The sequence below is a fragment of the Cibotium barometz genome, chromosome 21 (genome assembly GCF_041138505.1).
Source record: "Cibotium barometz isolate CiBa-2024 chromosome 21, ASM4113850v1, whole genome shotgun sequence".
NCBI lineage: Eukaryota > Viridiplantae > Streptophyta > Polypodiopsida > Cyatheales > Cibotiaceae > Cibotium > Cibotium barometz.
This window is the reverse complement of record NC_141066.1, coordinates 32,204,859-32,232,802: the sequence shown is the minus strand read 5'-3', so window position 1 is coordinate 32,232,802 and position 27,944 is coordinate 32,204,859. Positions and strand designations below refer to the sequence as shown.

General features: G+C 47.3%; 1 protein-coding gene across 4 annotated transcripts in view; it reads left to right on the top strand.

The window, feature by feature from the left end:
* The window catches only part of LOC147627088 (FAD/NAD(P)-binding oxidoreductase family protein), a 202,874-nt gene that overhangs the window by 60,520 nt on the left and 114,410 nt on the right, over positions 1–27,944 (top strand). For all 4 annotated transcript variants that reach the window (XM_086815656.1, XM_086815657.1, XM_086815655.1 and 1 more), the window contains 3 exons: positions 4,669–4,848; positions 24,614–24,671; positions 24,793–24,843. In XM_086815656.1, coding sequence (XP_086671782.1) covers positions 4,669–4,848; positions 24,614–24,671; positions 24,793–24,843 — 289 coding nt within the window. The remainder of the gene's footprint in view (positions 1–4,668; positions 4,849–24,613; positions 24,672–24,792; positions 24,844–27,944) is intronic.

Genomic DNA, 27,944 nt, shown 5'->3' with positions numbered 1-27,944 from the left:
TGGCAACCATCTCATGGGTCCAATTGATGATGACTTCTCCGTCCATCTTCCCATTGAACTTGAGATGCTTCACAAGCATCAATAATTGAGCTCATTCCTTACGAGGCATGGACAAAGAACTCGCTAAACCGATAGTCCCTCGACGTCGAGCCGGTGAAGGCGAGCGGGAATCGCCCAAAGAATTCGCTGGAGAGGGACTTCATGAAGGAGACCGTCGGTGACACAAACGAAATCTCTCTTGTCGACTATGTGCAAGCGTAGAATGATGACTAGCGGACTAGGAGCAAGCTTCTCCAGAGCATCCTTCCCTACATTCAAAGGAGTGAAAAATCCTCCTCTAGAAACTTTTGCCACTTTGTCCTTGGAATTTCTGAAGCACGGGCCCTTGTAGATTCGAGATTCGGAATACTAGGTGCTTGAGGTGCTGACTCTATCCTCTTGAGAGGGGAAAATATAGCCTCCATTTCAGCCGCTTACATGTCCACGGATGCCGTCATGCCGTGAAGCAATTTAGTGAGTTGTGAATCCATGACAAATATCAAGTGATCAAGGACCGTGTGAGGGATTTCAGCCCTTGCGATGAGGTAAGGGTTTGGTGGGGCAGAAAGCACAGTATACCCCAATTAACCCAGGTGCAACGAAGAGAATATTCACTTTCCCCAAACCCGAACTTGTGCACCCTTGGAATCTAAGTGCTCTACTCTATCCATGAAGTCAACGCACATGGGTGCCAGAAAAGAAGAGAATTTTGCAGGTTTCCTAGGCTCTAATACCAATTGTAGAACACTTTTGTCTATGTGCTAGGGTTTTCGAGAGATAGAAACAAGAGTCACACATACAACACACACAAGAGTCCTAAACTACTTCTCTGCATTATGTACAAGAAAGAAGTAATACCACTGAAATTCAAGTACAAGATGTGGCTGATGGTGAAGACGTCAAATCATAGCTTTGTGTCCTATTGTACACTCCTGGCTACCACTTCTTGTACAGAGAAATGCTCTGTGAAGTCCAACATTGAGGAAAGCAGATGAATATGACGAATTGGCTACCCACCTATATATATGCACCAATGCTCCTAGTCTGCGAGTAGTATTGTTGTCGGCCACTCGTACTTGAATGCTACTGTACTCCAATGCCATGCCACCACTGCCATGTCATCACTTCCACGTGACAGTGCCAACTTGTCAGTTGTGCTGTGCGACTTTGCCCGTCGGTTGCTATGTGATGTCTGGCTCTGCCTTGCATACTCGTAGGTGTGTCACGTCTCCTCTTTTGTAGGCATTGCATTGGCTTAAGTTGGTGAGTTTATCAATGGATCTCCTGAAAGCCCTCTCATTATAATTGGTGGAGAGGGACTCTGCGAAGGAGACCGTCGATGATGAAAATGACATCTCTCCTACTGATTATGCACAGGTGTAGAATTATGACTGCCGGACTGGCAGCAAGCTTCTCCAGAACATCCTTGCTTGCATCCAAAGGAGTGAAAAATCCTCCTCTAGAAAGTTTTGCCACTTTGTTCTTGGAATCGTTCAACACTTTCTCTCAACACTTGCTCCAAAGCACGGATCCTTGTAGATTCCAGATCCGGAATACTAGGTGCTTGAGGTGCCGACTCCATCCTCTCGAGACTTGCATGTCCATGGATGCCTTCATGCTGAGATGCAAGTCATTGAGTTGTGAATCCATGATTAATATCAAGTGATCAAGGACCGGGTGAGGGATTTCAGCCCTAGCGATGAGGTAAGGGTTTGGCGGGCAGAAAGCACAATATAGCCCAATGAACCGAGGTGCAATGAAGAGAACCCAAATATTCACTTTCCCCAAACCCAAACTTGTGCGTTGTTGGAATCTAAGTGCTCTACTGTATCCATGAAGTTGATGCACATGGGTGTCAGAAAATAATTTTTTTTGTAGGTTCCCTAGATACTAACTGTAGAACACTCGTGCCTATGTACTAGGGTTTTCGAGAGATAGAAAGAAGAGTGCGGCAGAATCACACGTACACAACACACACGAGTCCTTAATGACTTCTTTGCATTAGCGGCTAGTTGATATCGTGTTAATTCTTTCTATCTTTAGTGGTGCATATGCCCTATCAACTACCTTTCGTTGTAATAATTTTTTCTATTTTGTTATGATCCTTAGTGCTAGGCTGAGTCTGCCCTGCATCTCCAGAGCTCTAATAGAAACTTAGTACACAGACCTTTGTATGAATGTATGCTCTTATGTGTGCGCGCGCGCGCACGTGGGGTGTGTGTGTGTGGGGGAGCATATATTGCCAAGTTCTACACCCACTATTGGGCATTGATGACGTTAGTGGGGATGTCGTAGTATCTAGTCCATACTATGTATGATGGAGTTGATGGTTTATTGTCTTGTGGATGACTACCATAGGTTATAAATTGCACTTTCTTATAAGGTGAATTTGGGCATGTTCTTGGATTTATCTAGGTATATACTTCTCTGTATTATGTACAAGAAAGAAGTAATACAACTGAAATTCAAGTACGAAATGTGGCTGAGGATGAAGATGTCAAATCACAGCTTTGTCCTATTGTACACTCCTGGCTAGCACTTCGCCTACAAAGAATCACTTTGTGAAGTCCAACATTGAGGAAAGCAGATGAATATAACAATTTGGCTACCCATGTATATATATGCACCAATGCTCCTAGTCGGCCAGTAGTATTGCTGTCGGCCACCTTTACGTGAATGCCATGTCACCATCACCACATCATCACTTCCACGTGTCAGCTGCGCTGTGTGACTTTGCCCGTCAGCTGTGATCTAATGTCTGGCTTTGCCCTGCATACTCGTAGCTGTGTCATATGTCCTCTTTTGTAGGCATTGCATTGGCTTAGGTTGTTGAGTTTATCAATGGATCTCCTGAAAGCCCTTTCATAATCATACTTGCTTTTCTTACTTTCTAGTTTCAATTTTGATTAAGGTTATCTTGATCATTTCAAAACTTGAAGTTTTGAATACATTTGAGTGTTTACTCTTTCATTTTTTCCCCGGGAAAAGAGACTTCTATGAAGTGTGGAAAAAATATACAAGAGGGAGATTTCAAACCAAACAAGGTGGAAATCTCAACCAAACCGGTACCTTGAGCTGCCAACAAAGTCCCATATGAGTTGGAGTGAAAAAGATGCCATAATCCCACTCTCACAAATTGGCTGCACTCTCTCTCCATAGCCCTTGAACATCTGTGGATTCTGGCCCAAGTGGCCATGAGGGTGTGGATGATATCACTCCAATTCTTGCAAATGCACTGTGATTCATAAACCAAGTTGCCCTCAATGGCCTCAGTGATCTAGCCTTTCAAATGTGCGAGACTGCAGTACTTGCAATAATCTCCCATGCACTGTCCAACCTCTGTGCTGGGGGGACGTATCCTTATCCCGACTCTGGCATTTTGTGAAGACGGCATGCCGATGATGTTCCCCTCATACCTGAGTTCTGGGCCTGATTGTGTGAGCCTAATGATAGCACCAAAAGAAATGCAAGCATCCTTCCTCATCCTTCCAAGGAGATGTGCTATTGCAGTTCAAATCCTGTGTGCTTCCCTGCACTCTTTCATTTTTTTAAAAATCTGGGGAGCCAAGCTTTGCCTCAGATAGATCAAGAGGGTTACTACTGCCAGATATTTGGGATGCTAGGTAGACAGGTTCATTGGCTAGGCATCTTCTGAGGCACAGGTGTTCTCGTAGAGGTGATTGGTTGGCAGAGGGTTGGAGATCAGTAAGATCGACAGAGCAGGAGCCAATCGAGGATACTATTCTTCATACGATGAGAGTGCTTGGCTTCCCTGGTGGCCGTGGGTACATAGATCCTCACCCCTCTCTTATCATGAGTAATCCATGGCGTGTTTGGCTTGATGTTGGATGTCCTCTCCAGCACCTACCATGGGATCCAGGAGAGTGGTGATGGATTGATGCAGTTTCTCCCCACAGGACACTCCCCTTCTTTGACTACGTAGTCAGGAGTGCTAGATGAGCTCAGATCCGGAGTGTGCAGTGGATGAGGAAGGGGACTTGCTACATTATCTGGGGATATGTGGCATGGCTTACACTATTAAATCCTCAGGTTCTGTACTAAGGAGCAAGTTATGACAGGGCCCTTTTGATCCACGAAGGAATCACTCAACCTATCATCCTAGATGCAGTACCAGTATCTATGCATAGATCTCATTCTTCTTCTATGGACTTGGCTTGGGAAATCATTGCCAGATTCATTGCATGGCAGATCTTGAGATGCAGATGCAAAGGCTCTAGATGGGACTCCGACTTATTCCTGTTAGTGGATCTTAGTAATCTGGTAGCATATTATACAGACCCTCATGCCCACATAGAGTTCAGAGCTCCTCACGCGTGCAGCAGCCAAGAGATCTTCCTTCATGAGGGAGTGGGACCACGGTCTTTCCTTCACATTTACAGCAGCCACAGTGAATTCATGGCATTTCCACTACGGGATTGGTTATTATGATAGCCTCACTCCTTTTCTGCATCATTTTGTAGGAGGCTTTTACAGAAATTCATCTTGGAATGTTTGTAATTTGGCCACGCTTAATAAAAGTTCATTTTCTTGGGAAAATAGACAATGTATCTGCTACAGATGATGGAACTTGTAAAGGAATGCGTGTTAATGCTAATTTATTTGATGCAGGTATGAACAAAAGCTAGAACGGTTTTGTGATTTCTTGGATCCCCTTATGGATGCTGTACCACCAGAAACCGGAGGGTGTAGAAACTCTGTGATTGGCAGACTACATGATGGCTTCTCGAGGGTGTCATTCTGGAGCAAAGTTTTGAAACGGTCTGCAGTATTGGGCCATAGGGAGATGGTGTGAGTTCTAATCTTTCCAGCTTGCGAGTTGTTTTCTTTTTGTCTCAGTGATTAATGTTTTTTGATTGTGCAAGCAGGTTAAACAAGCTGTCCTGCACGTTTTATTCTTAAACAAAGCAAAAGTGGGTACTCCAACTTTCCGTTTGAAGCATCGAAAATTTTGCGCTAATTGAATGAAAAGATAAGTGACCTTTCTTCCGACAGGAGTAGCACTTGCTCCGACCTTTCTTTTGCATTGTAGCAAGTGCTTGAACCTGACCATTGAGAGACATCTTGACCTTACCTTGTGAAACGAGGATGGACTCTTCTTCCAAGAGAGGAGCTGAGGTCATCAAAATCCAGCTTGCTTTCTATGACTTGGCACTGCAAAGCCCGAGAAACCACATCGTACTCTGGAGGAAGCTTCGTGAGGATTAGTGCAGCCAATTGAGTAGAGGACAAGGCAGCACCCATTGCCAATATAACTGGTCACGGATGACCCTAGCCTTCATAAGAACTAATTGCATAGAACTGCCTGCCGGAAACAAAAGACTGTAGAGCTGACCTTGCAAAGTAATTGCCCGCATCGAGGAATCCCGAGCATAGAGATCCACCAACTTGGACCAAACTTCATGTGCATTGCCTAGGGTTTGCACGGCCGGTGAGACCTCCTCCATAATGGTCCGCACAAGCACTGAGTGCGCCTTGGAATCATGATCCTCCCAGTCTTCAAGTTTAGAAAGAAATTCATCCTTCTGAGCCTAGGTCCAACGTCTCGAGGTTTGGAGACGCTCAGGCTTCTTCTCACTGCCCTAAACAATATTCCACAAACCCTTGTAAATGAACCGGACCCGCATTTTCAGTTTCCAATGAGCATAGTTAGTTCCGTCCAGCTTGTTCTCCTTGCTCGCATATCCACAACAATAGTCCACCTTTCGCAAGCAAGCCTTTGAACTCACTGAATCTCAGCACTCGAGGGCCAATCTCCACACTCTCCAACAACATTACCATGAGAACCTTTCGGCCCTCCTCAGAAAACTGGACTGGACAGCAGCAAATATATCCACAAAACGCACCAGAAAACACCCCATGGGTCATTAGGGTAGGCTGGGGAAGAGGTAGGATCACTGAAGCCACTTGTCAAGCAGCACCACATGCAAACAAAACACCTTGCACTACTGTCCTTGCTGCAAGAAACAGCCCACACACCACCAGCCACTGCTGAAAATGCTCATAGAAGCAAAAAAACGCAGCCTACGAAACGGACGAAACGTTTCATGTTACTATGCAAAGTGCCGATGTGACATAAGCTATCATTTGGGATATTTTTAGAGCTGAAGATTGTGAAATTTTTGGTCTTTGGATTTGGGACGTGTGGTAGATAAGAGGATAAAAGTGAGACAAGTGTCCTCACACTTGTCAATTCAGCTCTATACATGGCATTGTAGCATTTTCTTGCTTATTTGAAGATGAGAGAGTTATCTCTTGGGCCAGTTTGAGCTTCAAGCATGTTTTTGAAGGCTGAAAAGTCTGATTTTTCTCCATTTCTCTTCATTTCTAGCCCAGCATAGTCATCATAGTTGTTTCTCGTACTGGTACGAATGGGTTCGTACCGTACGGTTCATTTTTTTTTTCCCCAAATTTTTTTCCTTGAATTTTTTTTTCCAAATGCTAAAAAAAAATATAGAAACCCTGCTTTACGAAGATCCCAAATGCTCACAATACTTCGCAACTTTCGTGTCCACTCAGTATTCCATATGGGGTTGTTGAGAGACCTAAAAAATCTGGCGAGGTAGACTGGTAGTGTACACTTGATTGGTAGGATGAGAGAATCTTGCTACATCACTTGGGGATCCCTGGTATAGGTAGGCTAGACAATTAGATTCTCAAGTTATGTACGAGGGAGAAGATTTGGACATGGCCATTTTGATCTAGAGAGGAGTCCCTAAACTTATCACCCTAGATGCACTCCTCGTATTTGTGCAAGGACGGTTCCTTAGTCATAAACGCTACACTGGGAGACCTTTGGTATTGCATTACCATCCAAGTTCTTTTTTGGAGACAATCGGGAGATCCAACCGGGAGAGACACATATCCTTGTTCTGGTTCCTCAAGCACAAGCACTGTAGACTCCTCCCCTCCCAACCTTCCCTCACATTCAAGCTTGAAGCTCCATAGGTTGTAAGTGTAAAAAATAAAAACCGTATTTTATCGTACGGTATCCGAAAATTTCATATCGTACCAAAAATTCCCGTACGGTATCGTATTTTCGTACCGTGACAACCATGATAGTCATATCCAGCTTGGGGAAGATGATTTTCACTACTGTTATCCCCTTTAGTATTGTGAGCATGCTCCCTCTCTAACTCCCTCTCTAACTTTCTCTCTCCCGCTTTATCCATATCCACGTCATGAATATCTTGTACCCTCCGTAGCCTATCTCCTCACTATGCTCTTTGATTAACACAATTGGTATCAGAGCGCTAAATAGGGACCTTCTTCAACTGTGGTCATACTTGTTGCCAAAACATGGATGTGCGCTGCACTGTGGTGACGGCGAACTCTCCACGCAGCATTCTAAGGCTCTAAGTCTAATAAGGCTTATCTAAGCCTTAATAAAGACTTACTCACGATTGGGCAACACATGTGCATGTGACAGCGTCATCCGCCTCTGCCTTCCTATGTCCTGTAGACCGTAGACTGCTTGCTTTTGCAGCTACACTCTCTCAATCTTCCGCCTATCAACATCAGCTTTATTGCACGAGCTCCGCTTGCCTTGCCCATCTCAACGTCGCCAGTAAAATCAAAACCGTTTTAAATGCTTTTTGTTTTCTTTTCATGGCAGGGTTGCAATAATCTCAATGTTAAGGTTTAAAAAAAATGTATTTTCATTTTTCAATCAATCTCTAAGGGATGGTTCACATGCCGAGGGGTGTAAGAGTGTGTGATAAGTGCATTATTTTTGGGATTTTGAGCAAGGGAGCTTTTTGCATTTTGAGTGCATTTCTCTTTGTAAAGGAAGACAGACACTGCCCTCTGAGTCAGAGTGGTAAGACCCTTCCTCATAGCCATGAGCTCTCATATGCTGAAGGTACTTCTTCGCATGCATCCAATGAAGGAGAATCTACTAAGGGGAAGAAACCTCAAGAGAGTGCTAGAGAAGAAAAGGCTTATGCCATCATTGCTCTTGGTCTTGGTGATGATTACCTTCATCACATTTCTGATCTTGAATCACCTTTTGAAGCATGGGCGGCCAAACTTGATTACTGTTCGGAGCTAGTTCTAAAAACTCTAAACTTTCTTTGAAAATTACTTTCTTTGAGCTGCAATTGAGAACATGTGAATCTCTTTCTGCTCACATCAACAAGATGAGGAGTCTTATGACTCAACTAGTTGCAGTCCAATGTGAGTGACTAATGATGATGCTATGGCAGTGCTTCTCAAAAGCATGCCTGAAGAATATGACAACCTGGTCACAACCTTGAAGAATTTACCTGATCCAACCCTGGAAGGAATTATCAGTGCCTTGCAGAAAGAAGAAAGAAAGAAAAAGCAAAGATCAACTGAAGTTATCATCACTGAACAAGGGTTTGTTACAAAGTTCAAGGGATCTTCCAAAGGTAAACCCTAGATTGTGTGGTAAAAGCAATCATTTGGAAAAGGATTGCTTTAGCATTAAATCTTGTGGTATTTGTGGTAAGAACAATCATCTTGAGAAAGATTGTTATTCCGAGAAGATCATTGCAAATGTTGCTGAAGAGGAAGAGCTTTCCAATGATAATTGGGCCTTTTAGTCCAAGATGTGTGTGTAGGGTACTTTGCCCGGGCTTTCCCCTAAAATGAGATGTAATAATTTGGTCTATGTTGTTTTTCTCTTGTGTGACATGAGAAACTGGGACATGAACCCATGATTTATCCTTGCTAGCAAGAGAGAGAGCCCTTGAGGGGGGTTTGTTAGGAACAAGGTCTTGTTAATGTGTGTTGTGTTACGAGTGTGTACCCTATTCCTTGTTTGTTCCTACCCTTGGAAACCACGTACTAGCATGAGAAACTAGGCTATGGGCCTAAGATTAATCCTTGACTAGAGTGTGGCAATCCCTTGAGGGGGTGTGTTGGAATCAAGGTATTGCCTACATACATGTATGTGTGTGTGTGTGTGTGTGAATGCATTTCTAAAAAGGGTGTAAACACTTATGTGTGTAGTTGTGTGTGAACCCACTCTTAGGTGGAGTGGATACGTGTGCATTCAATGTTGGTCTATGAGATAGATGGACCTCTAGTCCTATATATTGTACTCATCACTCAACTAATATATGCACTTGAGTATTGTGTCCATGTTATACCCTTTAGTATTGCGTCCATGTTATCCCCTTTACAGCCCATATGGCTCTTCCACGAGCACATAAACCTGTAAACCAGCCCATTGGTGTGTTAATCAAAGAGCATAGTGCGCCTATGGAAGAGCCATGTGGGCTGTTATACATGTTTGTGCGCCTATGGAAGGACATGTTGGATAGCCATATTGGATGAAGGACAGGTTTATGATTGTATATGGATAATGTGGCATATCTCCCATGGGGAGAGTAAGGCCCTCAAAACTTTTACATGTTATATTTCTCCTTGGATAATGAAATACTCCAAGGGGGGGATCGGCCCATTCCGGCCTCTATGTGGTGTTAGTTGTGCAACTTTTATTTTTAGCTTTGTGGATTGTTTAATGGCGTTGATTAAATGCTGAAATGTTTAATTGTGCTCATGGTCAAAGTCAAAGTCATGCTCCTGGGCGAGTTACATTGGTATCAGAGCATAAGGCTCTCTCTCATTCTTATGTGAGAACGATCTTATTAAGGTGCATACTATGGCCATTGGTAGGATTATACATAGCAGTACTAGGCATAAGTCGAAGTGAACATTATGGTTTCTTGGAGTTTGTGAGGAGGTGTCTTGGAGTCTGTGAGGAGGCGTCTATCTTCTATTTTTATATTATGGAAGCTGCTTCTCAAGCTCAAAGCAAGCTATAATGGAGTTCTATTTGTCTCATGGCTTCATGATGTTTTCGCCAAAGAAGGAGAGCTAAGTATTCTTTGAGGTTACAAAGCTATTGCTTTTTGATTCTTCATGGTTTATGTGTTTTGAACACCTAACCCTTGTGTGTAAATGCAAGAAGAAGTGTTGTATGTTTTTCTTGAATGTGTTTCAGAAAAAATGCTTTTCATGGTTGAGAAGCCTAGAATCTAGCGGTCATCTCTATTGTGAGCATGATGCACAAGGACTGTAATATATGACATGGTTATATATATATGGTCATCTATTGCATTCTTCAGTTTGATGGCTTTATGGACTTAATGGATCTCTTTAATGAGATGAATTCTTTTCATGGCTCCCTTTGTAAGATTCCTCCTCAGCCTGAATAATGAATAAGCTTTACTTTGATCTCCTGTAATCATTCCCTGTTTTTGAATACAAGAAAATATTATTTTTCCTTGTTTTTGCCTAGTGAGATAAAAATTTCTAGAGAGTGGTAATTCAATATTGAGATATTTTTGGATATATAAATTCTACAAATATCAAAAATATGTTTCCCTGAAACACAAAATCAAAATAAATTTTTCAAGGTACATTAGGAATCAATTAAAAATGATTTAAAAGACCTTAGCCTAAGGGTCAAGATTTTTTAAAATTTTTGGATTATGGTCTAATTAAGGTTCCTATGGATCAATAAGATTAATCCAAGTGTTGGGATGAGATAAATCCAATGAATAAAAGAAAATACCCAAAAATGAGTAAATGTCCACATAAGATGAAGAGTTGACTAAGTACAAGATTTATTAGTTAAAAATTATGAAATATTACTAAAAAAAAGAGATATTAAAGACTTGCACTTGGATCATAGAGACCAACGCTTTTTTTCTCATCGAGAGACACAGCCGTTGATTCTTTTCCATAGAACAAGGACTGCTCGGGATTTACTTCATCTATTGTACCATAAGAGAATTGAGTCTCATTTTAGGGATCCATAGTCCAGCCTAACTCCATCTAGTCCCATGGGTTAGCCAACCGCCCAACCACTGTAGTGATAGAATCCGTTTAGGAATTTGGTTATGTTTTTTTCCGGGTACCAGGGAAAAGAGTTCCCAGGCTCCCTAGCCGGCGCTTTATGCAAACTTCAAGATAATCACACCACTTACACACCCAATATGAAATTGCTTGTTTTACAGATTCAGCTAACTTTAAAACAATCTTTTAATGAAATCATAGTATCACTGATCATGATCCTCCAAAATATCCGGTTGATTTCTAGTTTTCGATCATTCCTTCATCGGTGTACCTATGGCATCATTGGCAACCAGAACGCTCACCACCTGTCCACTCAGGGACCTTTTCAATAGTTTCTAGCTCATAGTACCTGAAAATATATTCACTTATAAAAATCCAGATGGACTCTCTGTTGAAGATCAGCAAGATTAACCAACAGACCCATATAAAAGAGCCATGGACTCATCCGTTGAGGACTAGCAAGGTCAATCAACCAGATCCATGCCCGAATTCAGAAAACAACTCTTACTCCTTGTTCCAATATCTTCCTTGACGCACGCGTGGGTATCTTCGGCGACCCAGAGCCCGAGCATCGTATGGTCAGCACCCTCTAGGATCCTTCGTCGCAGGTCACCTAGCACTTCACTCATAGGCCGCTTCCTTGGTCCCTCATCCACCGTACGGGAAGCTCACCATTTAAATCGAACCGAGGCTAGTCAAGACCTCGGTCGACCGTGCTACGCGAGACGTCCTCCGTTGACTCTCCGTCAGCTGTTGCAACTTTATCACTTAGGTCTCCATGACCTCATTCACAAGATGGTCAAAATGAGATGAAGGGTTGGCCCATCTCTCGGGGATCTACCTACTAGTGTGAAACTCAGGTATGCATGATCGGCTGCTATGCCAATGGGATGACTAGAAATCGTGAAACCCTGCACATCAGGTATCAATGAAGGAGATCCCATCAAGTAGTCCACTGTGCTCGCTCCCCCTTTAGAGTTCCAGTGTGTGAGCATCTGATCCCTGCCATCTTGATAGGCCATTGTATATGACCAACCCATGTGCACTCTCGAGTGTGAGAAAATGCCTGCCATAATCTGTCGTATCCTCCTCATCCTGTGCTGATCTCTGCAGCCCTACATCGTCTGCCGTGATCTCCCGGTACATAGCCTCATGAGTATCATACAGCTCTGTCTGCTCTGTGCCTGTACGTGCATTAAAGTCTCCCAATAGTAATGTCTCCCATGCTGGCAAACCTCATGATATCATCATATAGTGGCGTATAGGGTGACTCTCCTGATGGTGCAAACCTGGAGTGGGATTGGGGAAAGTAGCATACCGCCACATATAGCTCGCGGAGCCCCTCTCTGCATACTCGGATCCACATGTACCTCGCATCTGCATCTCTATGTACCACATGTATTTTGTCACAAAGCTCCCCCCTGAAAAGTACTGCCACTCCTCCAGATCCTCTGGTACCTCCCACTGTGCATGGTTGAGGGTGGAACACTGATTCCCATCTATAACTGTGCACGTTAGGAAGCCTCTTGTTTGTGCACTGATGCGTCTCCGTATACATAGCAATATCACTGTGTCTAAAAGTATCCTCAAAGTATCCTGCATCTGTTCTAAGGGCTCCATTGCAATTCCACACCGTGACTCGCATGGTCTCATAGGCCACGCACCATCAGGTGGGCCTCCTCTCCGTAATGATGACTCGGCCATCTCTGTATACCGCCCATTTCCTCTCTTTCCTTGCCTCAAGCACACGCAGCATGTGTTCCTGCTGGTGTGCTATCTGTGCCGGTGTAAGATCCTCATTGAAATAATTTTTTTTCCCCTTAAGGGCCATCCTTTTGGAGAGGAAGGTCTTCTTCTCCAAGTCACCGAACCTGATGATCAATATCTTTGCCTTGGTTTCATCTCTGCCTACTCGCCATGCTCCAACAATGGGTACATCAGTGGCTCCAATTTTTGTTGCAAGGGCTTTTGCATCGTCTTGGGGATTTCCCTGATCTTCCCAACCAACTAAGCGTACATGTAAGGCACGCGCCTGTCTCTTGGCTTCCTCTTCCAATGTAGCATTCATCACCTCTACTTTATTGACTGCTGTATCCTTGTGCTTCTTTACTACTTCAATCCACGGGCTAACTTCCTCAATTTGTTTCTTTGTGGCACTGCAATTTCAGGCCATGAATGTATTTCCTTCTCACCCGCAGCCACTTTTGCCTTACATGATTCCAAAGTGTTTTGCATTTCTATGATGTCTTTTTCGCGGTCAGCCATACATGTCTTCAAGGTGCCTTCGTACGATGCAACTATTGTGCCAATCTCCCAGAGCATGTCATCCTTCCATTTCTGCATCTCTTTTCTCATTTCCATCTGGATCAAGGCTTGGGCTAATTCCATCTCAACTTGTAATTGGGCTTGCATTTCTCCCTTCAATTGGGCATATATCTCTTCCTTCAACGTTTCGTATATCACTTTCTTTTGGGCATGCATCTGCCCAGTCCATTCCTTTTCAAGCTCCTATCGCATGGTGCTCATCTTTGTCCTTATGTGCAGCTGTATCTCCTCATAAAGGGCCTCATCTCGTCGGGCCATCTTCGCAAGCCTTTGTGAGCCAGGGGACATGATCCCTTCCCCAGTCTTCTACAGTAGGCATTTGGTACCTTCATGGGGGTGTGAAAGATTGTTTCACCATCTTGTTCTCCCTCCTGTGATTGAGACATGTTTCACCCTAGTTGCTGCCTTGGGGGCCTGAGCAAGGGTGGTTGGGAAAAGGCGCGCAGAAGAAGAAGAAGAAGAAGAAGAAGAATGTATTATCGTCCTCTGGGAGCCGATAAACAGCCTATGGGACCTCCACGAAATTATTACAAAGCTGTAAGAAACAAAAAACAAAGCCTCCTCCCTTCATTGGAGGGAAATACAAAGCCTTCTCCCTTCATGGGAGTGATATGGAGCTTGTCGTATGGTCGCATTGTGCTGTAAGGTAGCCATGATGTTTAAGAATCTTGGTGATATAAATGCCTACAGCAGCAAGCTTGGCATGTGTGAGCAGATCCACCAAGTCGTGATATCCTTCTAGAATGGTACTAAAGTCCTTTCTTATGTGGTCGTATTGTGGGCATGTTAAAAGGACATGTTCCTCCGTCTCCACTGCTCCCAAAGTGCATACTTTGCATAGTCTTTTCTCTTTTGGGATATTGCTCCATGCTCCTTTTTCAATCTCGAGTGTGTGTGACCTAGTCCGGATAAGTGCAAGACCTCTCCTTGCATTGGCGGGAATAGGCATGCTTATGTATTTCTGAGCATTGTCTTCTTCACTTGAGTATGTGACCCAATAGTTTGGGTTGATGTGTGAGCCATAATATTCAAATTTAGCCCTTTTTTCTGATGATTGCCATTTATAGTGGAGTGCTTCCAATAGTGCTTGATGAAATGCCTTCTCATCTACTTCATTTGATGCTGCATTTGGATAGGAGTCTACCTCCCATCTTTGAAACCAGCCGTTGATGTCATGTATCCATCCTGAAGATAGCATCTTGCTTTTGTTTGTTTTCTGAGGTCTTTTACTTGCTAGCAAAGCTTTCTTCGGTAGTCTCCCCATCTGCATGGACTTGACCTTCTTTATGTACTTGAAAACCCTTTGGAGTGCTCGAAGCTCGATGGGTCTGCTGCCTGTTTCAAGCATTAATATAGAGTAAGGTGTAGTGGTTTTGACTCTTAGGTGTCTTCTGAGGAACGCCTTTTGCATCTTCTCAATGTCATTCCATGTTGATGGTGAGATACTTCCACCCCATACCTCTACTCCGTATAGCACAGTTTGTACGACATAAGCATCAAATAAGATACGTCTGATGTGCCATCTCCTGATGTTACTGTTGCTGCAATCATTCTCAAAGCGGTAATATTTCCCCCATCCAGCATCAATCCTTCTTTGTATGCACTGATTCCATCTGTGGTTTGCTGGAATATCAACTCCTAAATATTTAAATGAGTGCACCATTTCAATTTGCTGACAATTGTACATAATATCTGGAGCTTTGGTAGGCTGCAGTGTTTTCACTACCATTATTTTGGTTTTGTCAACATTTACTGCTAGACCACTTTCCTTGCAGAAATTTTGAAGCGTGTGCATCATTCACTGCATGTTTTCTGCTGTGTATGAGAAGAACACTACATCATCTGCATATAATAGCAGTAATATTGTGTTTTCCAAGAGTTTGGGGCCTTCAATCTGTTCAGCAGATGCTGTTTGCTTGATCATCTCTTCCAGCCTGTCAATGCATAAACCAAACAATGTTGGTGACAACGGGCAGCCCTGTTTAACACCCATGTTGCTGTGGAAAATGGACGACATCCCATTTGTGGCTTTAAGTTGACACACCACCTTCTCATACAATTTATTTACTGCCACTCTCATGTCGTTTGGCACCCCTAAGTGTACCATTCTCTCCCACAAACTATTTCTTGGCACTGTGTCAAATGCTTTCTTGAAGTCTATAAAGCAACAGAAGAGGGGCTTTCCTTGCAAGCGGCTGTCCTCCATGAGAACTCGTATTGTGACCAGATGATCCGCAATATTGTGGTCTTTTCGGAAACCAGCTTGTCCAATGGCTCTTTTTTTGTGCATTTCTGTCCACAAACTGAGTTTGCTCTCAACTATTGTGCTAAATAGATCTGCAGAGCAGGACAGATGGCGAGTAGGCACGTTGCGCGCAGGTGGGTGCGCATAGAGCAGGACAGATCAGATGGCGGGCAGTGCGAGCAAGGAGGAGGGGCCTGCGAGGCTCATGCCATCGAGAGAGAGGAGGGGCCTGCGAGGGTCACGCCATCTAGAGAGAGAGAGAGAGAGAGCGAGAGGGAGATAGAGACGTAGAAAGAAAGAAAGAAAGAAAGATTTTATTAACGTCTTCCAAAAGACCGAACTCGGCATATGAGAGAGAGAGAGACATGGTTATGATATTTGGACTTATGGGACTGTTTTGTGTCGCCCATTTATTTGGGACATGGATTCTTTCAGTCATATTGGATTTTTGAGACTGTCTGGTCTCGCCCACTTGATGGGACGTGATTATATCTTGATATATGTTTTGAAGCTTTAAAGTTGATGACAACTTTTAAGAAGCTAGAGGGAATGATATCTCCAGAATTCATGTGTGTGGAAAGGCTTTGGATGCTGAAAAGATCAAGAATGTACAAGCTTTGGGAAATGGGGATTGTCGAGTACAGAGGACCAAGTGTTCGTAGCATAGTCTTGGCACTTGAGACGGTTTTTTGGACACAGAAATGGGTTTTGGAGAAGTGTCAAGTGGAAAGTATGTATAGCGAACTCTTGAGGATTTGGGGGAGATCGAGCAATGAAACAGGTTTCTACATGGTGCTTACATGTATTTCTCATGTGGTGGAACACAAAGAGATCATCTCCTAAATTTTAGGGAAAGTTGCTATTTTTGGCAATCTCCGATGGAATTTCCCTTCGCGTCATTACCTTCAAAATTCGACAGAGATCGAGTATTGCCGAAGCGCCGATGTGAAATTAGCTATCATCTGGGATATTTTTAGAGTTGAAGATTGTGGAATTTTTGGCCTTTAGATTTTGGACGTGTGGCAGATAAGAGGATAAAAGTGAGACAAGTGTCCTCACACTTGTCAATTCAGCTCTATACATGGCATTGTAGCATTTTCTTGCTTATTTGAACACGAGAGAGTTATCTCTTGGGCGAGTTTGAGTTTCAAGCCAATTTTGAAGATTGAAAACTCTGATTTTTCTCCATTTCTCTTCATTTATAAGCCCAGCATAGCCATATCCAGCTTGGGGAAGATGATTATCACTACTCTACACCATCTTGCAAACCTTGGATGGCTGTTTTTCAGCAAAACAGTCCTAGAGCTTGTTGAAATTTCTGGTTTTATGCGATATACAGGCTGTTATACTAGTTTAGGATGAGCCACATGGGCTGGTTTACAGGTTTTGGCGCTCATGGATGCGACATACAGGCTGTCATACAGGTTATGAGCTCATGAATGAGCCATATGGGCTGGTTTACAGGTTTATGTGCTCGTGGAAGAGCCATATGGGCTGCCATACAAGTTTATGCGCGTGTGGAAGAGCCATGTGGGTTGCTATACATGTTTGTGTGCCTATGGAAGGACATGTTGGATAGCCATATTGGATGAAGGACAGGTTTATGATTGTATATGGATAATCCGGCATCTCCCATGGGGAGAGTAAGGCCCTCAAAAATTTTACATGTTATATTTCTCCTTGGATAATGAAATACTCCAAGGGGGGGGTTGGCCCATTCCGGCCTCTATGTGGTGTCAATTGTGCAACTTTTATTTTCAGCTTTGTGAATTGTTTAATGGCTGTGATTAAATGCCGAAATGTTTAATTGTGCTCATGGTCAAAGCGATGCACACCCACTCTTGTGCTTCCCGGGCGAGTTACACTTTTCTTTGGTCTCCCTTTGCCTACTTGTTTCCTCTACCACACTTCCCTCATGGCAGATGGCCTTCCCACTATTTTGGTTATGTACAAGCACTCCATCGCCAGGTTTCTACGACCTCGGGATCGTGCGCAACTGACACAGTCATCCCCATCCGCCCAGGTTCCCTCTTTAGTAGCCATAACTTCCATGTCCACACCTCCTTCACTGGCTGGCTCAGCAGTGCAACCCTTGCCTTGCACATTTGCTGCATTAAGGAACTCCAGAGGCACAACCAGCCGGTTACACAGTGCGCATACTCACATAGCCATGACAGGTCAAAGCTTCCAGTGTCTTCATAGGCAGCTTGGTCTTGCTTCGGAAGTCTTCATAGGCAAGCGGCCTTGCTTCTACTGTGCAGAAACACTAACTGAGTGTTCCCAACTGCATCAGGTATACACTGCCAGGTCAGATGAACCAGTCCCAGGCTGTAAACAGTAGCCTTTTCACCCTGAAAACAGTCCCAAACAGCAGAAACTGGGCGGACAATCAGCAGTACCCCTCATGCGTGTGAAGCATGCAAAGAACAGGCACCTCTGGGACAGCCCGTACAACCAGTACAACTATTAGAACAGGTTGATTAGCTGATTTCAGAAATTTAGCATGTTTATGATGGCTGCAGCAGTGTCCCGGCGTGGGAGAGAAGCAACAGAGCATAGGCAGGTGCACCAGGGAGCTGGCCGTATAGTATTGCATGATCCATGAGCAAAAATGATGATGACTTTCAGCCCTTCTCCCTCCTGGAGTGTGCACCAAGTTTGTCCTCTCCAGATTAGCAATTCAAGTTGCTGTGTGTGGAGCTCTCGCCAAATCTGGCAATCCAGGGCTGTCCAAACTCAGGCGCTCTTGGCCAATTTGTGTCAGTTTTTAAATCTGCCCGCCTTGCTTATGAAAGGTTCATAGTTTTTAAACTTTTTCTGCCCGTGGTTTAATGTAGTGTGCCCCTCTAACACCAAACATTAGTAATAAAAGCTTAAACAAATAAATTAGGTCTCGTGTGCACACTTACCACCTGCAACATCCAAAGAGACACCTCTTTAGTCCGAGATAAGTCAAGCACACGCATCCATAGGGTGCCGAGGCGTCCTTAGTCCCATGGACATTCACATGCAGAAACACGAAGGCAATGTCCACGCCACAAACCATTCAGATGCAATTATTACCTCGGAAAATGTCCTATCTTATCATCCTATACACCAGTTTCCATGACTGGTCATCGTCGTGCATGTGTCCAGATCAGTGCTTTTATGGGAACTGCCCATGAAGTCCAAGGATACCGTGGGGACCACTGTTCCTGAAGAGTCGTTCAGCCATGCTGTTGGATTCCTCATGGAAGCCGTCCATGAAATCCATACACATGTCCAAGCTAGAGTTTCATGGAAGCACTCCATGAAACGTCAATCCAAGATTAACATGTAAACACATCATAACTTAGGAGATTAGTGACACCATGGGCTAGGGCACACAAAGGAGCATGATGTGCTCATCTGTAACCCAAGATTGGCAGATAATGATGGTCACCATCCAGATTGCACGCAAGTATGTGCACTGTGAAAGGGTTGGTTCTAATAGCCTGTGGTTAGCTAATCTTTATGTGCACGGTGAAAGGGTCCAACATATGATCGTTGTCTTGACCTTCTCAATATAAGGGATCATGAGGATAGATGACAAATCTTGGACTTTAGAACTTCTTTGATGGGATAGTGGTTTGTTAGTCACGACAATAGTATGCTGGCAATACATTGTCTGCATAATTAGAAAGGGTTTAAGAGATTGTATCTAAATAGTGTCCATTTTCTTGGCTTCCCTTTGTGCATCTGATTCTTTTTTTTCCCCGGAAAAAAGATCCTTCTATTAGTTAATGAGAAAACGCCATAAGGCTACAAAGCTCACCTCGCAAGGAGGGATAAAAAACACAGTGAACTCCTGAGCTCCACCCCCGTGGCTGGCCGCTCTCTGGGGGGGGGCTACCTAGTAGTACATGTGGGAGGTGAGAAAAGCCAAACTGGAGGCCTGTAGTGCCAAGTGACATCCTCGCCCCTCGCAGTGAGGAAAGGGCCAGGCTGCCAAGTGCGGAGGAAAGCCTTGCGGCGCCCTCTCATGCGATCCGAGTCGCCCTGGAGTTTCCCCCAGTGTCCTCTCAAGGTGTGAATGATGTCCACCCAGAGGGCCTGTATGACCTCCGCCGGTGGAGTCGCCTGGCGGTCAATGGCCTCCCTGCATCGGGCTCTCCAAATGTGCCAAGCCGTCATGCTGCTGATCATCTCCCATCTGTGCCCGACCCCCTCCTGAGGGGCTGCCGAAGAGAAGTCTGGCGTCGGAACCACCGCCATCGCCCTGTCAGAGACCTGGACGGTCGCACTGCCAGGGAGGTCCTCATATCCAAGGGCCGGGCCGCTGTCCGTGGCCCAAGCCACCGCACCCCACGTCACCAGCATCTCACCTGGTGAGCCTGCAAAAACCATCCTGAGAGCGCGCTGCCAGACCTGCTGTGCCTGTGGGCAATCCCATAAGCAGTGCCGCTGCGACTCCTGTGCATGGCCGCACCGAGGGCAGGACGCTGGGTGACTGCCGAAAGCTAGCCAAGCCCCCACACTCCTCTCCTGCTCTCTGAAGGCCTCCAGCCGGTCCAAGGCAGCCTGTCTGAGCATCTGGCTGATCTGGCAAGATCGCTGGCTGCCGATCCTCTCCTGAACTGCAGCTCCTGCCGGACCTGCTCAACTCTGATCGCAATCTCGGGCTCCTCTATGAGACAATCTGGAATCCGGACGCTCTGGCCCTGCTCTCCTCTCGTGGGGTCCTCGATCTGGAGAAGCACTGGAAAGTGGTCTGAAAACGAGGAGCCTGCAAGTATGCCCACTGTGCCACCTCTATCACAGGCCCACTCATCAATGTAAAACCTGTCGATGCGGGAAAGGTTAACTCCTGTGGCCCGTCTATCTGAGCGCGAGAAAGATAGACTCCCCTGCAACCTGCCAAACTCCGGGAGAGTCCACGGATCCTGGCCTCTCACCTGTAGCACTAGTTCCTCCCAGGCAGCGAGCTCCGGCCCATGAATGTTCTCTTGGCTGCCCCCCATCCTGTCCTCTGCATCCTCCAGCATGTTGCAATCCCCTCCGAGGCACCAGTGGTCTGCCAAGGGGAGGGACTGCCTAATGGTGCTCCAGAACTCGGCTCTCCCGGTCGCCCCATTAGGGGCGTAGAAGTTGAGGAAGCCAATGCGGTCTTCCCCAACCCGAAGGATGATCCACTGCGCACGACCCTGGACCAGAATGCCAGAGTCCACAACCTCGGATAGAAGCTGCTCGCTGACTGAGATGCATACTCCACCCTGGTTCCCCTGGGAGCCATATGCCGGTGACCAAAAAGTGTGACTCCTGCCTGGCAAGATCTTCCCGCAGGTGCGGGTACGCCCGGCAGAAAGGTGGTGCTCCTGGATGAAAAGGATATCTATGGGTCCTCCAACGAGAGCCCTCTGGATCTCCTGGCGAAGTCTGCCCCGACCAATGTAGCAGCGATGTCCACCGAGACCCTGGATGTTCCATGAGAGGATCCTCGTGGATGAGCTATGGCAAGTGAAGCAGCCTCCACTGGCTCACCCCTCTCAGCCGGCCCGGATGATCTGCCCTCCACTCTGTGAGTCTTGGGCGCCGGCTTGGAGGGAGAATAATCACTGTCTGTCCGGGTGCGGAGTCTCTCCAAAAAGAGGGTGACCTGTCTCTGTGTCCAGCCCCACTCCGCCTTCGCCCTGTCCAGGGCATAGGCGTGAGACCAATCCTCTGCATATATGTATCTAAAGGTAGGCTGCACCCTCGGGGCGGCATGGAGGAGAATCAGAAGCACCGCCTCAACTGAGGTGTGGACCGGATCCGCCCGCCAGTCTCCTATACCAAACAAGCTCATGCGGGCTGAGTGTAATTGGGTCTGCAATAGGTCCGTGAGCCCCAAGTCACTGAAGTGGTGAGAAAACTCCAGTAGCTGATCACGCAAAACTTCCTCTACAGAGTTGCAATCCCATGCTGTGTCTGGGGCAACACTGAGAGGAAAGGAGAAAGCCACCATGCTGCTCACCACTGAGGGAGAACGAGAGGGATGGCACACCACGCAAACTCGCAAGGGCGCGACCAGTGTCTCGAACGGGCCAGCATCCAGCTGGAGGCACCTGAAAAAACCGTAATCCACTGGTAGCTCCATCACTCGCGGGGGCCCCCCAGGGGAGGCTGGAGAGAACTCTGTGGCGGGCGAAGCAAGGATCGCCATCTCCACCGGCCCGGAGTGGCGGTGGAACAGCCGCTGGACTGAGCTCTGGCCTACCCAGCTGCGCTGCCCCGGGGCAGTGGGTGGTCTGGCGAAGTATCCTGGAGAGGCCGAGGGAGGGATGGGGGCTCGTGGCGAGGAGGGGGGAGAGCGAGGAGAGGATGGAGAGGCATCTGCTAGAGGATAGGTGTCAGGGGGGGCCGCCGGGGGAGGCGGGAGGGGGGGGGCTGGGGGGGGAGAAGGGGGGGTGGAAGGAGTGCTCTCCGGGTGAGGGGAAGGGGAGCCGGGGGTCGAAGAGTGCGGCCCGGGATCCTGAGGAATCTGCTCCAAGGAGGGGGCGGGGCCCCCCGCGGGGGGAGGCGGGAGCGGGGTCTCCACGTGGGAGGCTCCACCAGCGGCCTCAACGGGCACTGAGTCTGAATCCTCGTCCATCGGGGTGGGACCTGCTGGCCGCCTATCCCTGACAGGAGCATAAGTGCGGGTAGGTGCCTGTACGCCAACCGGAGTCGCCTGTCCGCCAACCTGTCCGCCAGCCTGTGCTGCCTGCTGGCGTCTGCGACGGTCCCTGCGGGCCGGGCGTTTCCGCCGGCGAACCTCCTGCCATCCGCCAGCCTCCTGGGACTGCGCGGCATCCTCCGCCGGGGCCTGCTCGTCAGATGATGGCGCCTGCTGTGGCGAGCCAGGGATGTCCGGTCTCTGAGGTGGATGGCCACCCCTCGGGTCTCCTGCAGGGGGTCCGGAGGCGGCATAGCGTGAAGGATGAACCCCCTTGCGGGGACAGGCGCGTGCGAGATGGCCCATCTCCCGACATGTGTAACACTGGCCGGGGAGGCCCGAATACTCCACGCGCTGTATCATATGTCCTCTAGAAAGACAAGGGAGAAGGATTGTCTTCGGGAGGGACTCCGGTGACGGAACCACAACACGAATGGCCGGGAGTCCTGTTGCCCGAGCAATCACTGAAGCCGCTGTCTGAGGCGTCTCCACCACCTGCCCGAACGCCTTGCCAATGGATGACAAGAGGGGCAAGTACTCCCTACGGAGTCCAGGAAAGCAGATAGTGACGGGGAAACCTGTCGTGCCTGCTAGCGGGTCAGAAGCGGGGTCGAAACCATGAGTCCATCGCGCCAGGAACGCCCGGGATGAGCAGAGGGCAATGGGGCTCCGAGCCAACACCATCTGAGCTGCCCGTGGGGACTCGAAATCCACGTGGTAGTAGCCACGTCCCAAAAAATCTACGCTGACGATCTTGGCGGGCACGCCAACAAGGCTGCCTTGCAGAAGGTCGCGAAGCTCTCCGCATCGGACGGCTACCCACTATCTTGCAGACCAAGGAGGAGGCCTCAAGAGCGGAAACTGTGGAAACAAACAACTGAAGATCTTCAGCTGTGAACTCCAGACGGAGACCGGAATCGGCAGGGTTAGTCGGAGCGGCTTCCATGGAGTCCTCCAGAGGGAAAAGGCCAGAAACCGGGGTCACCAATGGGAGGGACACAGCCCTGCGAGGAAAAAAGAGAGGCGGAGGGCTACAGGATAGCGGGGGCGGGGCGGGGGGGGGGGAGCTGAGGCGGGGAGGAGCTAGCGGTGGGCGGAGGGGCGAGACGGAAGGGAGGAGAGGGAGAAGGCGGAGGGGGGAGAGGCGGCGGGGGAGAGAAGAGCGGCGGGGGAGAAGGAGGCGAATGGGTTAGAGAGGCGGAGGAAAAGATGACGGGGGAAGGAAGCAAGCGGCGGGGGGAATGGCGGGGAAGGCAGCGTGGAAGGTGGCGAAGGAAGAGAAGGCGGGGAGAAAGAAGGCGGAAACGAGGAGGGAGGCGGGGGAGCGAAGGCGGGGGAGGACGCGAGGCAGAAGGCGGGGGAGAGATGGCGAAGAGGGCGCAATGAAGGAGGCGGGGGAGAGGACGGAGGAGAAAGCGGTGGACTGGCGGGGGGGAGAGGGGGGGCGCGATGGCGAGAAGCAGCGGGGGGGGGGGGGGGGTGGGGGGAGAAGCGGAGCTCGCAGGCGAGGTCGTCAGTGCTGATCACTCACTTTTTGTGCATCTGATTTTCAGCTTGTAAAATAGTTAAAAACTAGGAGGGAAAAGTTATAAGTACAAATTAGGAGTGAAACTTTAAGTAAATCTTTAAAGCCCTAGCTTATGCAGACATGCACCAGGCTAGGGCCCAGTTCAGGAATCCCTCCAAGATCATAGCCTGAAATTTATGTGGAAGTAGAAGCTTTATTACATCTGCACCCGTCTTCAAGAGAAAGGGTTTAAATAGGTTTGGTTACATCCAGTCTCAGACTAGAAAGTCTTTGGCTGGTATCAGCTTTAGTCTTTACATAGCAACAAGAAGTTATTGCCAGAGCGACACTTTGCCCTCAAGATATTATTCAAGGCTGCAGGATTCAATTTCAATCTTACAGTTTACGTGCATTCTTGTGGACATGTGAGAAATGCCGGTTAGTCAATGGACTTGTAGTGCAATAACCCTCATTAGATGACCATTATACAAAGCAAACTTAAGGCTTGCTATCACTTTGGTAGTTTGGCATGTCAAGATGGTCTACCATCATATGACGTACACTTGTGTATTTAATTTTAGCAAGGATCTTGACATGGGCCAGTTGGAATGTATTATAGAAGGCACATTTTCAGACCAAGCTTAGAAACAGACAGTTAATTATGCTTGCACTACTTGAGGAGACTTAAAAATAATTCAAGGATTGATTAGTCTTGTGATTATATTTCTATGAAGTTCATGACAATTCCACGAACTCTGGATGCCCTTCATGATAATAGGTATGTTATGGAATGTAATCGACAAGTTCAGTGAGGAGGCCACTTTTTGCACGCCTCAAATTTTAACGTTCTTAAGGGAGTTTATTTCATCCTGTATTCTGTTTACATAAAATGTCTTGGATGCTGTATGTGACCAGGATGCTTGCTTTGCTAGCTATTTTTGATTGAGTGTTGCAAAGTCTGTACTGTCACTGCCATATTAAGTATGTTATGTGATGTCAGGGACCTCATGGAATTTCTTGTTGCACCGGCATCGAAAGTGCTTGATTACTGGTTTGAGGTTAGCATGCACAATCTTAATGCAAAAATAACTCTAAGGCCTAAAGCCGAGTCCTTGAAATTGATAGGTGAACCACCTCTCTACAGTAAAAAATTGAATCAACATTCGTGAGACTTTGCAGGCGGATATTTTGAAGGCTACTTTGGCAACTGATGCTGCAATAGGATCTATGGTAAGATGGGGCAAAATTGTTCTTGCTTTTGATTTACTCTATTGTCTCTAGAGACGCCACTTCCTTCCTGTAGTTTACAGTTTTAACTGCACTATACCCACCTACCCCATGTTGGGCTTGCACTCGGTCCTCTCTATGGGCACACTCTTGTGGAACATGCTAAATTCTGTGATGTACAGAAGCAAAAATGATGCTTTTGGCTGAAGTGGTGAACCTGCGCTGCTGCCCCCGCCTGCCCTCTTTTGCCTCTGCCTGCTCCTTTGCTGCTCCTGCCTGCCCAATTGCTGCCTTTGCCTGCCCTTCTGCAACCCCCCGCCTGTCCCTCTGCAGCCTTCGCTAGCCTTTCCTCAGTCCCCGCCTGCCCTTCGCTAGCCTTTCTTCAGCCCCCGCCTGCCCTTCAGCTGCCCCCGCCAGCCCCTCTCCTGCCCCCCGCCTGCCTTCGCCTGCCCCTTTTGCTGCCCCCGCCAGCCCCTTTTGCTGCCCCGCCTCCCCCTGCCCGCCCCCTACCTTCTTCAGTCCTTGCCTGCCCCTCTACTGCCCCCGCCTGCCCCTTTGCCCTTGCTTCCCCAGCTGCTCCCGCCTTTGCCCCCCTTCCTCTGCTCGCGTTTTCCCAGCAGCTATTTTATCTAGATTCAAGTCGGCCACCCACTTTTCTTGATCGGTCTTATGGCTTTTTCTGCCGCAGCCAATCTCTCATCACCCCCACTGGCCGGGAGAATCATCAAATTTTCACAAGACGAGCTCACCTCTCTTCAGCACGACATTGACCTTGAGGTCCAGACTACCCTTGTTGCGAGAGTTTATGGTTCCCACCCCTCTCGTTCGCAGGCCCGTGAATGGCCTCTAGCAGCTCTCCCTTCAGAGCTGATTGTGCACTTTCAGGATACTCGTTTACTTGGTCGAGGCTTCTTCCAGGTGGACTTTCATTCTTCAAAAGCTACTTCTCAGGCTTTGGCTAGCAGCCCCTTTCCTCTTGGTCCTAGTAAGATTTTCTTCTTTCAGTACCAGGTGGGCTTTGATCCAGTGGTGGAGGATCAACGCCTTACCCCGGTCTCACTACGGTTCCCTGCTCTTCCTCGGGTCCTATTGGAAGCTTTTAGCTTCCATAGGGGCATCCTTTGGCCAGGGTTCTAGAGGTACCAATCCTCCCAAGCTCTCCTGCACAGCTTCCGCGGCCGTTACTGCCACTCTTGATGGTGTACCCCGGGTCCTTGTGCTTGTTCTTGATCCATCGATTACTGATGATCATGTTATGCTTCAGAGACCTGACGGATCTCATTTCTGCCAGAGGATGGAGATTGCAGGCAGGCTTGACCACTGTCAGATTTGTCGTCGACAGGGTCATATTGCCAGAGATTGTCCCAGATCGAGGGGCCATGCTAGGAGGCGGCGTGGTCCTGCCCATCAGAGGCCTTCTGCAGATGCTAAGACTCCAGTTGCTCCTTTGCCACAGCAGACCACACAACATTGGGTTGTGGTTAGGGATGGCAGGCGCCCTCGGACCCCCGTACCTGCCCCTTCACCCACACCCCTTGTGGAGCACCCTAACCCCTATGCAACTCTTGCCTCACAGGATGTTCCGTTTTTGGAGGATGAGGCCCTGCAGGCACATGATCTGGATCCCTCACAGGAGGATGCTGCATTACAGTTACAAGTTACAGGATGATTGTACCCTTGAGGATGATGTTGCACATTGGCATTGTCATGGTACCGCAGACCACACAGCGTTGGGTTGTAGTTAGGGATGGCAGGCGCCCTCGGACCCCCGTACCTGCCTCTTCACCCACACCCCTTGTGGAGCACCCTAACCCCTATGCAACTCTTGCCTCACAGGATGTTGTTCCTTTTTTGGAGGATGAGGCCTTGCAGGCACATGATCTGGATCCCTCACAGGAGGATGCTGCATTACAGTTACATGATGATTGTACCCTTGAGGATGATGTTGCACATTCGCATTGTCATGGTATCTCTCGAGTTCTGAGGACTAGCCCTTGCTTTTCCCCGGAGTGGGAGAGAGGTAAGGTTTACATCGTCAGATTTTCCCTCCCTTACCTATGCGAGACGTACTTCCGCCTCTAAAGGGGGTTCTTCGTCGACCACGAGATCTGGTCGTTCCTACTCTGAGTCTTTATGAGGATTGTCTCTTAGAACATTCAGGGTCTTGGGGGTTTTTTTCTGCGTCGACGGAAACAAACTGTAAAAACCCTTTTTATTGTGCAGTCACAGGTGGACCTATGGATATATTTCTCTTGCAAGAGCATAAACTGGATGCTAGTCAGTGTGGGAGATCAGGTAAGCTTCTCTCGGGACACACCTTTTGGTCACCGGCTGTTGGTACCAAGGGTGGTGTTTGTATCTCTGTTTCAGCTTTGATCTTGCCTTGCATCATTGTGGACATGGTGTCATTTTGCCTGCGAGAGCGCAATGGATCCTTCTTATGCAGGGTACTACACGCATTGGTATTCTCAACCTCTATGCTCCTAACCATAGAGGTGAGAGGATTGCCTTTTGGAAATCTCTCACTACATTGATGCCTCTTACCGACCATTGGATTATTGGTGGGAATTTTAACATGGTTGAGATGCCAATGGATAAAAGAGGTGGACATGAGGGCTTGGTGCATCTTCTTGAAAGAGCATCTTGGGAGAGGTTTATACTCTCCATGCATGGTAGAGATTGTTGGCATGAGGATGACATTTTGAGGAGTCCATCGACTCTTCTTTATTCATGGTCTAACAGGAGAAGAGATGTAGGATGTATCTATGCACGGTTAGACAGATTTTATGTGGATGATTGGGTGCTTGACAGAGGTGGACATACTTTTATTGCTACAGGCACCTCCAAATCTGATCATTGCCCAGTGGTTTTATGTATTAGAGATCCGAATTGCCATGGATCAGCACCCCATGTACGCATCCCTGCTCATTTGTTTTCAGATGCAGAGCTATCGCATCGTATGCTTGATATTTGGAGATCTCATGACTTCTTATAGGCCTCTCAAAGCCTGGCCTCTCCTCCCTGTGATATTAGTGACTTTTATCACACATGTGCCTTGTCTAAGAGGCAAGAGGCCTTGGACTTAGAAAGGGATATTAGACATA